The 14,376-nt window shown below is 39.7% G+C and overlaps 1 protein-coding gene across 4 annotated transcripts in view; it reads right to left on the reverse strand.

The window, feature by feature from the left end:
- frmd3 (FERM domain containing 3) overlaps window positions 1-14,376 on the reverse strand; it is a 53,446-nt gene that overhangs the window by 35,117 nt on the left and 3,953 nt on the right. For all 4 annotated transcript variants that reach the window (XM_031856193.1, XM_031856191.1, XM_031856192.1 and 1 more), the window contains exon 2: window positions 1,007-1,111. In XM_031856193.1, coding sequence (XP_031712053.1) covers window positions 1,007-1,111 — 105 coding nt within the window. The remainder of the gene's footprint in view (window positions 1-1,006; window positions 1,112-14,376) is intronic.

The following is a 14,376-nucleotide window of genomic DNA, read 5'->3' on the forward strand; positions in this document are numbered from 1 at the left end:
AGAGAGAGAGAGAGAGAGAGAGAGAGAGAGAGAGAGAGAGAGAGAGAAGACCAATGTTACCCTGAAATAAGAATAGTAACTTTTCGAGCTAAAAATGAATATGCTGCCATTTCAATTCCGAATCAAAGATCTCTGGTTGGTTCATTGCTCAAGCTTAAAATAAGCAAATTGAGGCAGCATTCGGACATTTTAATGGTTGAAACAACTGCACCCATCAAAGAAGATAAAAACTTCACTGATGCCATTATTCTGTTATAAGGTTGTCTTTACTGCACTCTATTGTACTCATGGTGTTTATATGGAGACTAATTTTGTTATTATTTGTCACTTGAACTTATAATATAATGTACTGACTGCCTCCTGATTTATATCCAACAATCCCACTTTGGCTGGTTAGAGCAGTGTCCTGTTAGTGGGTGTCATCATTAGTTTCTTTATCTTTGTTCTTCTGTGAATTTGTGCAGCTATATGATTAAAATATTTGAATATAAATGGTGTTGATAAGAAGATTGTGCTTCAGAGGCTTCAAAACTGCATCGAGGGATAATACAACTTGTATTCATTTTGATATTTCTTTTCACTGCAATGCTTTAAGAAAACTCTATACAAACAAACTTGAAGAACTATTTCTTGCCTCAAGATAAAATCATGAGAGTCTTCTGTTCTAGTACCAAAACAATTAGTCGTTAATCAATCAACAGTAAATTAATCATCGACATTTTAGATAATTATTTATTGGTAAGTTAACCCCCCAAAAATGGTCAATCCGCTTCTTAAATTGTGAGGATTTGCCTCTTTCTCTGTTTTATGCATTTTTAAATTGCATATCTTTGACTTTTGGACTGTTGGAGGGACAAAACAAGCAAATTAAAGACATCCCTCAGGGCTTTTATTCAAACACATTTTATAGGCTAAACAACAACACCACTGCTTCGGTTGTTCTGCAAGTGTGTGTGTGTGTGTGTGTGTGTGTGTGTGTGTGTGTGTGTGTGTGTGTGATAGTTACCCTCTGTTTCTCGGGGTCCACATATCGAATACCAAAGTAGTCTTTCTCAAGTAGGTTGTAGTGGTTACACACATGGTCCAGGAGGAACTGGCCTTTAGTGTCTCTCTGTAAAGACATAAAACACACAAATCCTGTTAAAATTGAAGGGCATTATTTTGTGAACAGTCTGCTTCTTTCATCCAAGCAATGTCTCCATGCATGGTGATAATAAATCCCATAAACCTCACACCTGCATCGCTGTGCCATAACAAACAATCCCCTACCCCCTGGGTGATATTCCCGTGATGCACATGTCGTATCAGGGTGAAACATACATGTCAATAGCTTTTAGGTCGCTTGGCAACAGTATTTCTGGCGGTCATATTCCAGACACAGCCTCCTAACATGCTGGTAAATAAAGTTCATAAACAGATCATGAACACAGAGAGATCAATAATCACTCTGCATTTATTACCTTCCCCATAGTCAATATGTACTCATCACATACAGAAGCACCCAAGCATTGCCATGTTTAAGTCTATGTAGCTGAGCACAAAACAACACTTTTAGGTGTCAATAAGGTGCGACCATACTTGTGCGCACACACACATAAAATAAAATATACATACGCATGATGCTGCACGTGTGTCAAGACTTGTGATTAAGTGTGTGTGTGTGTGTGTGTGTGTCCTATGACTGTTCTATAACCTGCTGATGGATGTGGATTCAGTGCTCAGTTAAGCAGGACTAATTGATTCAGTTGGAAATCATCAAGTTTGCCCTTGTTGTGATTTATTCACCACTGGAGACACACAAACACACACAACACAGCTGGGTCTCTGGCCACAACATGTATTACTACCAATCGGCACTAATGTCAGAATGCCAAAAAATCATGACGCTTCTCCATAGCAACTGATCACTTCTTTTACGTACTTGACTGTACTAATAAAGACTAATCATGGCTGGTTGTGTCCCAGACACACTTTTAACTGCAGGAGGAACCTGTCCTGATTGTCTTTATTGACTGTGAATCACTTTTTTACACACTTCTTTTACACTAAAGGTGTCCCATGTTTTCTGCAGGCCACAACCTCCGCGTCTGAAAAAAGAAGCCAATGCCAAACTGCTTTAAACTAGTTTCAAGTCTTCGTCAATACAGCATGATGTTAATTTAGTAAAATGATGATCCCTTCGAGAGTAAAATAGACAAGACAGCAGGGTACGCTTTAGGGAGTGGCTACCTTGTGATTGACTGGTCGCTTACCACGACATTGTCCAGTCTGGGAGTTATGTTAGTTAGTATGTCTAACCCTTTCACAGTGTGTTTTCACTTCATGAAAGTTCAGGAACCTCTTCGGTCACCTAAAATGTCTTGTTCAGCGCTCGGCCCACCCTCTTGTGTCACTTCTGGTTGCAAAATAAACAGATGGACGACAGCCATAAACCAAGATGGTGGCAGCCAAATTGCCAAACTTCAGGCTTCATAACAACAGTCCGCAAACCAATGGATCACTTCATGGTGACTACATCCACTTCATATAATAGTCTATGATGTTCTGTTAACAGCGTCTCAGTCTTCTTTGAATGGAAATGGTTGAGAATCAGGCAGAAACTTGTCTGACATCCCTGATGTTTTTCTCTTCTATCAAATGGCTGCCATGTCAGCAATGGTTGGTATATTTTGTTCTTAATCAACATGCAAGCTGAGGGCATTAGCTTGATGCATTAGCTTTGTTTGCTAATTCTATGTGCAGACATTTGCATCTTATACGCACCATAGGGTGAGTTATTGACAACGGCTGCAGTTGAATAAGGCGTGAACCTCAGTAACAGGCCAACTCAGTTCAGCAGATAAAATAAAAGAGCACTTTGTTCAGTTATAGCAACAACCCAGCGTGATAGCAGAAATATATCAATCTCAAGTTAATTGGAACTTGGACATTTTTTCACTCACATTTAGCCTATAGTCTTTAGTTTAATTTTCTCCATCACTTTCGCTGACACCTCCCCCATCTTCACCATGAGCTTCAGGATGTTTAGGGAGATTTAACTAAGAATTTCCATCTTACACCTGCTGGCTTTACTTCACCAGCAGCGTCTACACTGTCTTCATGAAGCGTCTTCATGAAGATTCATGAAGATGCTTCAAGTCACTGGAGCTAATTGTCAAATAGTTGCCAACCTCAATAAATATTGTTATTTACGTACAGTTCATCACTACTCAATGATATGCAACCTGAGGTTGTGCCTTAACTTCTCCAGTCCTTCTCTTCTCCAGAAAATCTCTTGGAACTCTTGGAACCTCTTTTGTGGTGAATAAAAAGTGAAACAGATCTTAAAGTGACTCTGTCTTTTGAGGCAGAGCAGTCATTCAGTGATTTTGTACAAATAGTATAAGTACCCGTCACACAGCATCTAAACCCTTGAAGCTGTGCATATGTTGTGTTTGGTCAACACTGCAAGCTCTCACCAAGGCAATCTTTTCGTGGTGAATCATGCTCCATTTGTCAGTAAACAATCTTGTTATGTGCAGTAATTGCAGTAAATGGTACACTGTAACGAATTGCTGTAAATTTACGGTGGATTTTCAACGGTATCTTACATGATTTCATATGACTGTAACATACAGTTAATTGTTCATCCCTCGCATGTAAATTAACAGTTAATGCCATAAATTAACAGTTAATGCTGTGAATTAACAATAACAGCAGAATACTGTAATGTATCAGCATGATACAGTATTTTTTGTGAAGTGGTGGATATATGCATCTCTATACAAGTTCAGTGAATCACAATCCATCTACATCGTCTATTGTAGGTTAATGTGTCTGTAATGACGATAGAATATTTTTATTTTTCAAACTGCTCATTGCCTACAAGTCATTTTTGAGTGACAAGACATGACCGACTGCTCCTAAACGTGACTCTGGACACAACAGCTTCAGTTCATCCTTCACAGCCATGTGGAGATCAACCGAGGAGCCGCTTGTCATCCGAAATTAAAATTAAAAGTCTCCGTTATTGTTCTGTCTTCATGATTATTGAACTGTTAACATCTCAGATAATGTTCCACTTGTTCTGTTTCGTTGCATCAGGTTGCTAATATTGGTGGAGCCAGCTCTGTGACGTTAGCTAGCTCGAGCTCAAGTAGCCTCAGAAAGGTTAGCTAGCTAACAGCATAGCAAGTTAATTTAACATAAATAAAGTTAATCACCAATTACAGTGTTAAGATGTAACGTTAGTAACATAACTTGTGCTGTTATTGAACCGACTGTAGGACTGCAATCGAGACGATAATCAAAAGGGAGAGCGGACCAGAAATCGCAAGCGTGTGCTCAAGACGATGAACAATCGGACCAGGGAAACCGGGGCACCCTCCCGGAGCCAGACCAAGGAGGGCAGCTCGTCAGCGAGTGTCTGGTGGCCGGGCCTTCGCCCATGGGGTCGTGCTCAGCCCAAAGAAACAACATGGAGTAGCCACCCTGTGGACCCACCAGCCGCAGTTTAAACACTATTTCACTGAATAAACACTAAAAAGTCCCGACATGCACATCTCTAATATATTTTTTTTCTCTAAACCTGGGGTGTCCAAACCTTTTTCAAAGAGGGCCAGATTTGATCATGTGAAAATGCCCAAGGACCAACAGTCCCTGCTGACATTATTTTAAACAATAAAAGTTGCCTATAAATACACTGTTATTTAATAATTGTATTTTCAATGACACAGCAAATAGCAATGTAACCAAATGTAAGCATTCAGGTGTGAACAAATCTCAACAACTATTCTACCTTTCTTTCACATCTTGAAAGTCAGATGACATAAAGAACAAGCCTAAGCTAATTACCTAGAAACTGATCTATATTTTCACCTCAAGACAATCCTAAATATGACTTAGTGAGGGTAGTGAAAAGTTGTCTAACATTTAAGTTCAACTAGCCCTGGTCTTCAATCAAAGATCATTCAGAAAGTGATCTTTTGTGTTATATCAGTTACATAACTCAAACCCTTAACTTATTCAAAGGTTTAAAGTAAGTGCCATAAGTCCAAGTGTAGATTTTAAATGTGGGGGTCAAGCAGGAGTACAGAAATTGAATACTAGGCTTTGTATGTATAGTTCCCAACCTTTTTAGCATGTAGTTGCTTACGTGTGACACCTCATCACAGGAAATAGCCTTAGTGTGGATATGAACTTGAGCAGTTAAATAATAAAGATAAATCTCTCTCAGATTGTTTAATTTAAAGAGCTTTTAGATGCCTCTCAAAGAGGAAAATATGCAATATTTAATTTAAAAAAAAAGAAGAAATAAAACCTTAGATAAAGTTTAGTCTAACAGACATGTATGTTTATTTATGCTGGATTCTTTAATTATCTTGTCCTCCGGTTGGTAATCACTGCTTTAAACATTCACATTTGTATCAAGAATATAACTTACATGTGGACGACAGACCCGCATTTGTAAAGAATTATCAGGGTTGGAAAGATCGAAGTATGTTCACTCTCGATATTAAAGTACAATTGAAGTAGGGTACAGTTGTTGTGCACTTCTACATTACTTGAGTATCTCCATTTTGAGCTACTTTATACTTCCAGTCCTCTACATTCCACAGGGAAATATTGTAGCTACTTTTTACTCCACTACATTTAACTGGCAGCTTTTAGTTACTTTTCAGTTTTACACATACAACCTATGAGTTGCTAAAATAATATATTGTTAAGCGTTAAGCCTACATTGTTTTTGGCCTATTATGTGTTAGAGCACATCAGCTGACCGTGTGATCGCTCTGGGCATGCGTGCTCCCGAGAGGTGGAGGTTTGGCATCTCACGAGGCGCGGCTGTCACAGCGGCACACAGACAGAGGGGAAGGTAAACTCCCGACTCAAGCAAAGGTAAGTGTTGGAGAATAAAACGACCTTTTGTGGAACTCATTGCATCTCGCCCTCAGGGACCAGAGTCCAAATTAAGGGCGATGCTTCAATTCGTGTACCACTTAATTAATAAAACAGTACTCTGATATCGAGTTATGACCATGTTAAGATGAGGGGAGAACATCTTTCTTTGTTTGATAACATTAAAAGTAACATTAGACGAATGCAGACAACAATGGGCTGAAGGAAGCTTTTAGTTCCTTTAAAAAGTGTTGACAGATTGGCCACAAACAAAGCAAGGTATTCCCTGTAAAAACACAGCAGACACTCAAAAATAGTAAAAACGGTTCAGTGAGTATAAACTGTCCACAACACCAGCACCAACACAGCAGCTTTATGTTACACACCAATCCAAGCAGGACAAACATAATTTCAGTAAATGCACAAGGCAACAAACAATGAAGAAGAATTAAAAATAAAACGAGTGCACTGTATGCAATACACAGAAGGAGTTCATATATAGGCTAACCACACAAACACGCTACACGGCGCACATTATCATATCAATATTTAACTAAACACCATCTCCAGTTGTTCTGCAATCTACTGTAGGCTGCCAGACACAAACAGAATAGCATAGTTACTATATAGTCACCCATTGCCTCGCAATATGTTACACTTATGTGATTACTCCTTTAGTAACGACAACTATTTTTTCTTTTGTTCTTTAATATTTGAAATTCAGTAATTACATTTGAGTTACTAATCCCAGTAATGCTGCGTTACTTTGACAGTTAGGGCCAAATTGTTCTGGCTGAGACGACTGGATGTGTAAATGGAGGCTTGATATCAGATTGTCTCACAGTGTCAAATAGCTTGGAGCTGGATGTGGTTAGCCTCTACCAGAAAAGTAATAAACACAACTCCCTGTAATTTGTCTTATTTTAATGTCTACTTAGTTGGTGAGCTAACGTTATTGAACCTACATTGAGTCATCTGGTTTTGTTCAAACAGCTGGAGAGGCTATCATCAAGCTAGCTGGTGATGGTCAGTAAATCCCTCCAAAATGTAGACTGTCTGCTTCTAAAGCATGAATGTTTTCTATTTCTAAAAATGACAATAATATGTGACATGCATGTGTTGAGGATTTAAAGTTATTTAAAGGCACAAAACTGACAAATATAACTAATTACTTCCGCTGGTCATGTCATTAAAAAAGTAATGCAAAGGCTTTTTCTGTGTGTAATGAGTTGATTGATTAGTTGCCCAACACTGTATTGAAAAACATCAACAGCCCACCTAGGTGGATGTATGTGACATTTGTCACATTGTCAGCTGTCATTGATCTCAGAGACACCGTGTTCCTATTGGCTATTCAGGTTCACCGTTATATCACTTTGACACAAGTAAGCCGAAATCAAGTGTGTCCCCCTGTGGGTGTAGCTGTGATCGTCTGTGTCTCCATGCTGGCCTGCCTGCGGTGTGTGTGTGTGTGTGGGTAGGGGGGGTTTGTCTGTCTACATCTTTTTAGGATTTTCGGCTGATCCATGACAACAGTGTTACTAAGCTGTTCAATCTGAAGAGCAAACAGACAGACACACACACACACACACACACACTGAGGGAGGAGAAAAATAGCAGAAGCAGAATGAAAACAGTCACGCTGCGAGCCGTTTCTGGCCAGATCATCAACCGACACCTTTCCTCTGTCTGGTTCTCAGGGCAGACGCTCGTGGGGAGAAGGGTGGCGGACTGACGCCAAGAGAGAAGACCAGACAGAGAGTGAATCAGGGCCACACACACCGCGAGGATGGAGGAGAGAGCCGGCAAAGACAGAGCTAAAACAGGAGTGAATGAAAGAGAGATTGTAAGTTTGACTAAGGCGAGCGAGGCAGAGAGAAAGAGAGGTATAAAGAGTCTATGTCATGTCCAACAAGGGTTGAATACATATTTTATAGATCCAAAGGCTGGGCATTAAAAATTAACCCGGTCATCCTGTCTCTACATGATCTCACCTAATGACGGCAAAGTGCTCCTCTCTCTGCCTCGCTTGAACATACAGACACATACACACACTTTAAATAGAGCCTCGGAGTAGAGTGAATTCAGTTCAGCAGAAGCAAAGTGCACTTTGACGTGTATGTTCGAGTGTGTCTATCTATCCGCTACCATTTTTTCCACATAAAGCAACCAGACGCAGACCAAGCAAAGAAAAGCTTAAAGGACGAAATAAATAGGAAACTATCAGCATATTGAGTATAAAAACATACACGGAATCAATTATTTATTCCTGCATCTCTGTAAATTCACAAAAAAACAAGTTACTGACTTCAAGTAAGTTTTGTCCTTGATAGTGCACAATGCCCCGCTACTAAGAATACCTTTTCTCTGAAAGATAAATCTCTTTCCCGCTTAAAAAAACAGAAAGTGGCTTGAAAACACTTAACTCTGTTTTTAAGGTATTTTCCAGCAATAACAGATTTCTTTGTTTTTGACCACTGGCAGGGGAAACACAACATGGACAAGTTGATATGCGAACTTGTTAGCAAACAGTTGCTTATTTACACATAGAGAAGTTACGGAAAAAACATTTTCATTCATTTGGACTTGTGAATGTAAGTCCAATGTTCATTCTGTTTTTAGCTCTGTTTGGGGCTCTACCAACTACTGAGGGAAATGTCTGTCTCTGTAGCTGCTAAAGGCTCCATCGCGCTCACTTGCTACCCCGCTTGCTGTTTGGTGCTGTTTGGTTGTGTACAAAGGGTTTAGAGCATTTTAGCTGAAAACTGCTGCGGCTGAAAACACCATTAACAAGCTTGTTTTGAATGACACAAGCAATAATAAAACAGATTGTTGTTAAAATATAAAATCATGGAAAATAATGATGGTAAATGAAGAATACAGTACTGACAATAAAAATATTGGTTGAGGTCATGCAAATCATGCATAGACATACAGCTACATACATACGCCATGTTTGATGAGGAAGAGTAAAGAGTTGCAACTTTGAAAACAGGTTCAAATATTGTCTTTTTTTCAATTGGATAAACGAGTTCTTTAAGTTTATAGTAAATACCTTCAAGACATGTTTTTCCACAACTGTCTTGATCGAACCAAAATAGTTGTCCACTGATATGTAAAATGCAAGAAGTTACCAATTAAAATAAACAAATAGTATATTCTCTGTTGAAATTAGTGTTATGTTTTATTCTAAATAAGATGTTGTAGGTCATAATAACAACAACCATTGGTTTCCGTCTAAAATCAGGTTTGGTTCGATCGTGACTCTTTGACCACTACGAGTCAAGCACTAGGACCCTGGGTGCCCTGGCCCAGTTAAACGCTGCTTGTTGTTTAATTGATATGCATGCCAGCTCAATTATGGTCTTTATCGACTCATTTCATGACACAGCATACCTAATTGGCTGAGCTGAAACACTGTAAGGGGAAAAAGCGTTAAATTCCTGCAATCCTTGGATGAAGAAACCAACACACACTCTGATCTGCACACTGCACACACAGGGAATGAGCTTTTCATTGAAGCTACAGGAAATATTCTAGATATCTTCTCTATTAACACATTTTTCCAAAATTAAACCTGATGTATTTTGGTATCTTTGGAAACTTTGGGACACGACTAGATATTAAAATATTTTTTTGCAGGTTTCAACAATGTTTGGCTGCGCAGCATGAGTTTCTAATGACTCGTCAGCGAGTCAGTTGGTTTTAAAAGGCTATTTTTAACAATTTTTATGATTAGACTGCTAGTATAAAAAAGTGGGGAAAGTCGGGAGGGTAATATCTTGAAACAAATTTTAAAAGTAAGCTACACTGGCAGGACTCGCATACAAAGCATCCTCTGAAGCTACACTGACAACAAGATTGGAACAGAGAGGATCAAACACTTCCAATCAGGGAGCTGAATCATGGAAGCAATCCAATTTATATTAAGGAGAGAGATCTTTGGAAAGAGATGCTTGACCTCACCACCACCATCCCTCTCTGTAATAGCCTCCCTCTACCACACCATTTATCTGTAAATGTTTGATAAGTAAATCCAGGTTGTCTTTGTTGTAGACCTGACAGGGAAATTTGAGCAAAGCAGTGAGAAGAGACAAGAAATGATGTCATATCTCAGAGTGAAACCCACACAGCTCCAGTGTAGTATTGATCTCATGAGCTGCACAACAGAGTGTGTTGGGTTTAACCTCTTCAACCACTGACCCACAACAGTAATGGACTGTTGCCTGGAGCTACAGACATGGCATGAGGAAAAACTCCTTTAGCATCAGTGCATCTTAGCCAGAAAAAGAAAGTAGTAAATACTCCTATGACCGTTTTACTATTAGGGTTCATTTTTTAGTCACGCATGGCTCTATAGATGGTAATGTTGGTCTGTTAGTCTGTTCACCACTTTGATCCAGACTGAAATATCTCAGTAATTGCCACAAAAGACATTCATGGTCCCCAGAGGATGGATCCTACTGACTTTAGGGATCGCCTAACTTTTCCTCTAGTACAGCTATTCCTTGATTTGATTTTATTAACAATCAGAAATGGGCCTCAAAAGGTTGAGAACCCCTACTCCAGTACAACCATTGGGTTCATATTCATCTCAACAACTATTGGATGGATTGGCATTAAATTTGGTACAGACGTTGAGGTTTCCCTCAGGATGACTTGCAATAACTTTTGGTGATCTTCTGAGTTTTCCTCTATCGCCATCATCAGGTCAAATATTTAATACTTTGGTTCAGGACCAAATACAAAACAAAATGATAATCTCATCATTCTGAGCTGTTCTTTGTGTTAAGCAATAATAAGCTAATGTTAGCATGCTCACTCGCTAAACTACTATAATGATCATGGTGAACATTATACCTGCTAAACATGAGCATCATAGTATTGTCAGTGTGAGCATATTAGCATGCTGATGTTAACACAGCCACTAGCATGGCTGTAGACGTTTGGTCTTGTTTTAAGAAATGTATTAACCCCCTCACCCCTCTTAACTGATGATTTTGCCATTTAGGTTTTGTTTTCTTGTTATTCTTGTTTCAAGTCAATTTAGTTGTTCTTGTGTCTGTCACTATTCGGTGTGCAAACTGTTGATGTCTATCATCAGCATTTTTGTTTGTTTACATGGGATAAAGTTTAAAGAGATTGTAGGAGCCATTAGTTATGTGTTTATGTCTGTTTATATTGGTAGCCTACCTCAAATTGACCACGGGTGGCAATGTGGATTAGTGCGGCAGGTAAATTCTACACGGGGCACAGGTGCAACAGACAGGCTAATGATGCACGGGTGACGGGGAGATCACACGGTTTTTACTGCTCGCACGCTTGTATTCACTGGGCAGCCACACCAGAAATCCAAGTCAGTCATCATATCACCGCACAGGCTTGCTTGCAATATAAAGGTAATCAATCTGTAAATCGAATGCTCAATAAAACGGGAACCTCACCCAACAGTGAATCAGCCTGGAATCTCCTTATTGAAGTGCGTGAGAAACATGGTCTTCTTCCGCACCCAGCAGAGTGGCTAATTGCTGGAATTAGATATAGTCACTACATAGATGATGTCAGTATAAATTTAAGAAACACTAATCTACTGTGATATAATGTTCTGAATGATTGTATCTATAATTATACGCTACCATTTAACTCATTAACATATGACCCTAATCATTCCCATCCCTGTGAGCAGCACACATAACGGGGACTGTGACCTTGTCCCAGTGTGAAAGGAGAAAAACCTCTTACTGTATCATCACCTACAATACTGCGGAGACGCTCCCATACACACATACGTGTGCACACAAGGCCTGCACAAATTAACACACATGATATAAAGCCTGTCACGTGAACCGACAGTCATGGCTGGCCACACATCCTAATAAGCTTATAGAGGTAGGGCCATAAATCATCCATACAGTATATGGACTAGAACCCGATTCCATTATACAGGATCTCCATCACTCTCGCTCTGTGCGGCTGGACACTAACTCACAGGATGGTAGCAGAGAGAACGTGCGATGATGATGACGGCATGACTGTAACTACAACGCTGCTGCTGCTATGAGTGTGTTCACATTGTGGATGCATTGAAGCAGCCGTCTTATCTTCGCACCGCAGGATGTTCAGAATTTTGTGGCGAACAAACAATCCATGACAACATAACCTATGAGTTCATGCGTGTGTTTTTTTGCATGTCATTTGGTCAAATGAGTGGGTTTATCGCTGTATGTGCTTGCCACTGCCTGACTCTCATTTTTCTGATGTTTAACTGTAATAAGTAATGGTGTGTAAATCCGACAGGAAAAGAGGTTAATACACCACATCTGCACGTTCACACTGATGATGATGATTGTGATGATGAAGATGATAATGATGATATAGTCACACAAACCAACAGTTTTCTTTGTATCCACTTACATTCTAAATGTTTAATTATATATAATATTGGCCCAGGACTCGATGCAATATCGATGCTGAGTGGATTATCCTGGAGAAATAAAGTAAATTGAATGTCAAACTTGTTACCTCCAGTACGCTGGCTCAGCTGTTTTGAACAGAATATTGACTTCAGAAACCACAGACAATTTATTGATTGAAAAAGGAGAATAAAAACCAAAAGGGACTTCTATCAACCATGCTAATGACTTAAGGTCATGTCTTTTTTTTTAATATATTTTCTTTGAAATATATTTTAAAACAGCAGTATGAGAGAGTCCTTCAAAATCTCATTAATGAGCTAACTTCAAATCACATTCATGAGACAATTTGTCTAATTTCAGATTAGATTTTAGAGTAAATGGTGCATAGTTACAAAATCATTTCACAACAGGTTAATAGCAGACCACCTCAAGGTGTCACTCAGAGAGAACCAGGACATTCTGATGTAGCATTTCAAAATTAAAGCCCTTCAAAATCTCATTCATGAGCTAACTTCAAATCACATATTAAAGTAAGTAGGCCTAGATGTCAAATTTGTGCATTTTGCCTGAAAATATCTTATTCTAAAAATGTGTGCAATGGTTATCACCCAGCATGGTGACAATGAGTGAGGAGTGATGCCGAAGTTCCCTTGAGCAAGACAATGAATATCAACCAGCACCGTGTGACCTCTGACCTCTTACTTTCTCTTCTCTGATGTTCATTCTTTGACTATTTCCACCTCTTTGTAGATTATTTTCTATCAACATTTGGCCCGTTTTTACACTTTCCCTCTTTTCTGGTTAACCCTTTCCTCTTTCTCTACGGCTTGTCCTCGATTTTCAAAATCTGCCCCGTCTGCCAGTCTCGTTTCAAATCTGTTTCATGTTTTAATCTGATTACAGTAATCTGTTTTTCCCTCTGCCGCTCCACCTCGTTTCCTCTCCTACTCCTTCCTACACCCTGTTGATTTGCTGCCATCATCCTCTCAGCTCATGTAATGTGACCAACCATGTCATCGGATATTTTGTCTCATCAACCATCTCTCTCTCGTTCCCCCTCATCCATTTCTTTTGATGTTTCTCCCTCCTCATCTTTCCCGCCTTCTCATCTCTCTCTGCCTCCTCTCAGTGGCGAGCACAAGTCAGAAAAAGGATTATTTCTCTTTAGTCATCTTCGGAGGAGCATCAAAGAGGCCCCAGCAAGCGGAGTAAGAATAGAAAAACTGATGCTATTTATAACCTGTTTCAAAGAATGCCTACCAGCCAAAACAAAAGCACTGCCTCAGAATCACTAACAGACACACACAGCAACAAAAAAGCAAGTAAATAAAAGGTCGACACCACCTCAGCTACACACACACACACACACACACACACACACACACACACACACACACAAACACCTTCTTGACCAAGTAAAAGGCAGATGCAGTGAAAAACATCCATATGCTCCTTTAAATAGACTGCAATATATCGATGAGGAGACTTCCACTGGAAACAGAGCAATCAGCAAAATATATTTCAAGCTTTCAAAAGTTCAAGTTAACGCAAGCTATATTACCAAGCAGTCATTTCTTGCTCAGTATGGAAATTTAATGCCCGTAATGGCAGAACTTTGGCTCAGTGGCTACTTTTAAATCATTGAAGTGAGCCATGGTTAAACCCACCCTCAGAACACACTGACACACACATATAGGCGCGCACACACACACTCGTGGTGTGGCGCATCGCTGACAGCTGACTGATGTTGGCCTCATGAAGAACAGTGATCTCCCTTAATTATACATGATGTGTCACAGAGAAGGGAAGGAGGAGGGTGCAATGAGATAGACAGAGAGAGGGGGGGATATAGATGAGAGATGTAAAAATAGAAAGTGAGAAAAAGGTGGTAAATACGAAGCTGAAAGTGGAGCAGAGAATAAGTAGGGGGGGCAGAGCAGGATAGGGAGCACAAGAGAGGGACAAATGAGAAGGACAGATGGGAGGATGAAGAGAAAAGGAATGGATGATGAAGGGTGGAGGAGCTGAAAGTAGAGGAGGGTACTGTATTGATCTTGACTTGTCTCTCCTGCAGCAGGTCTGA

Source organism: Anarrhichthys ocellatus, unplaced genomic scaffold (assembly GCF_004355925.1).
Source record: "Anarrhichthys ocellatus isolate YVR2014 unplaced genomic scaffold, GSC_Weel_1.0 scaffold17, whole genome shotgun sequence".
NCBI classification, from domain to species: Eukaryota; Metazoa; Chordata; class Actinopteri; order Perciformes; family Anarhichadidae; genus Anarrhichthys; species Anarrhichthys ocellatus.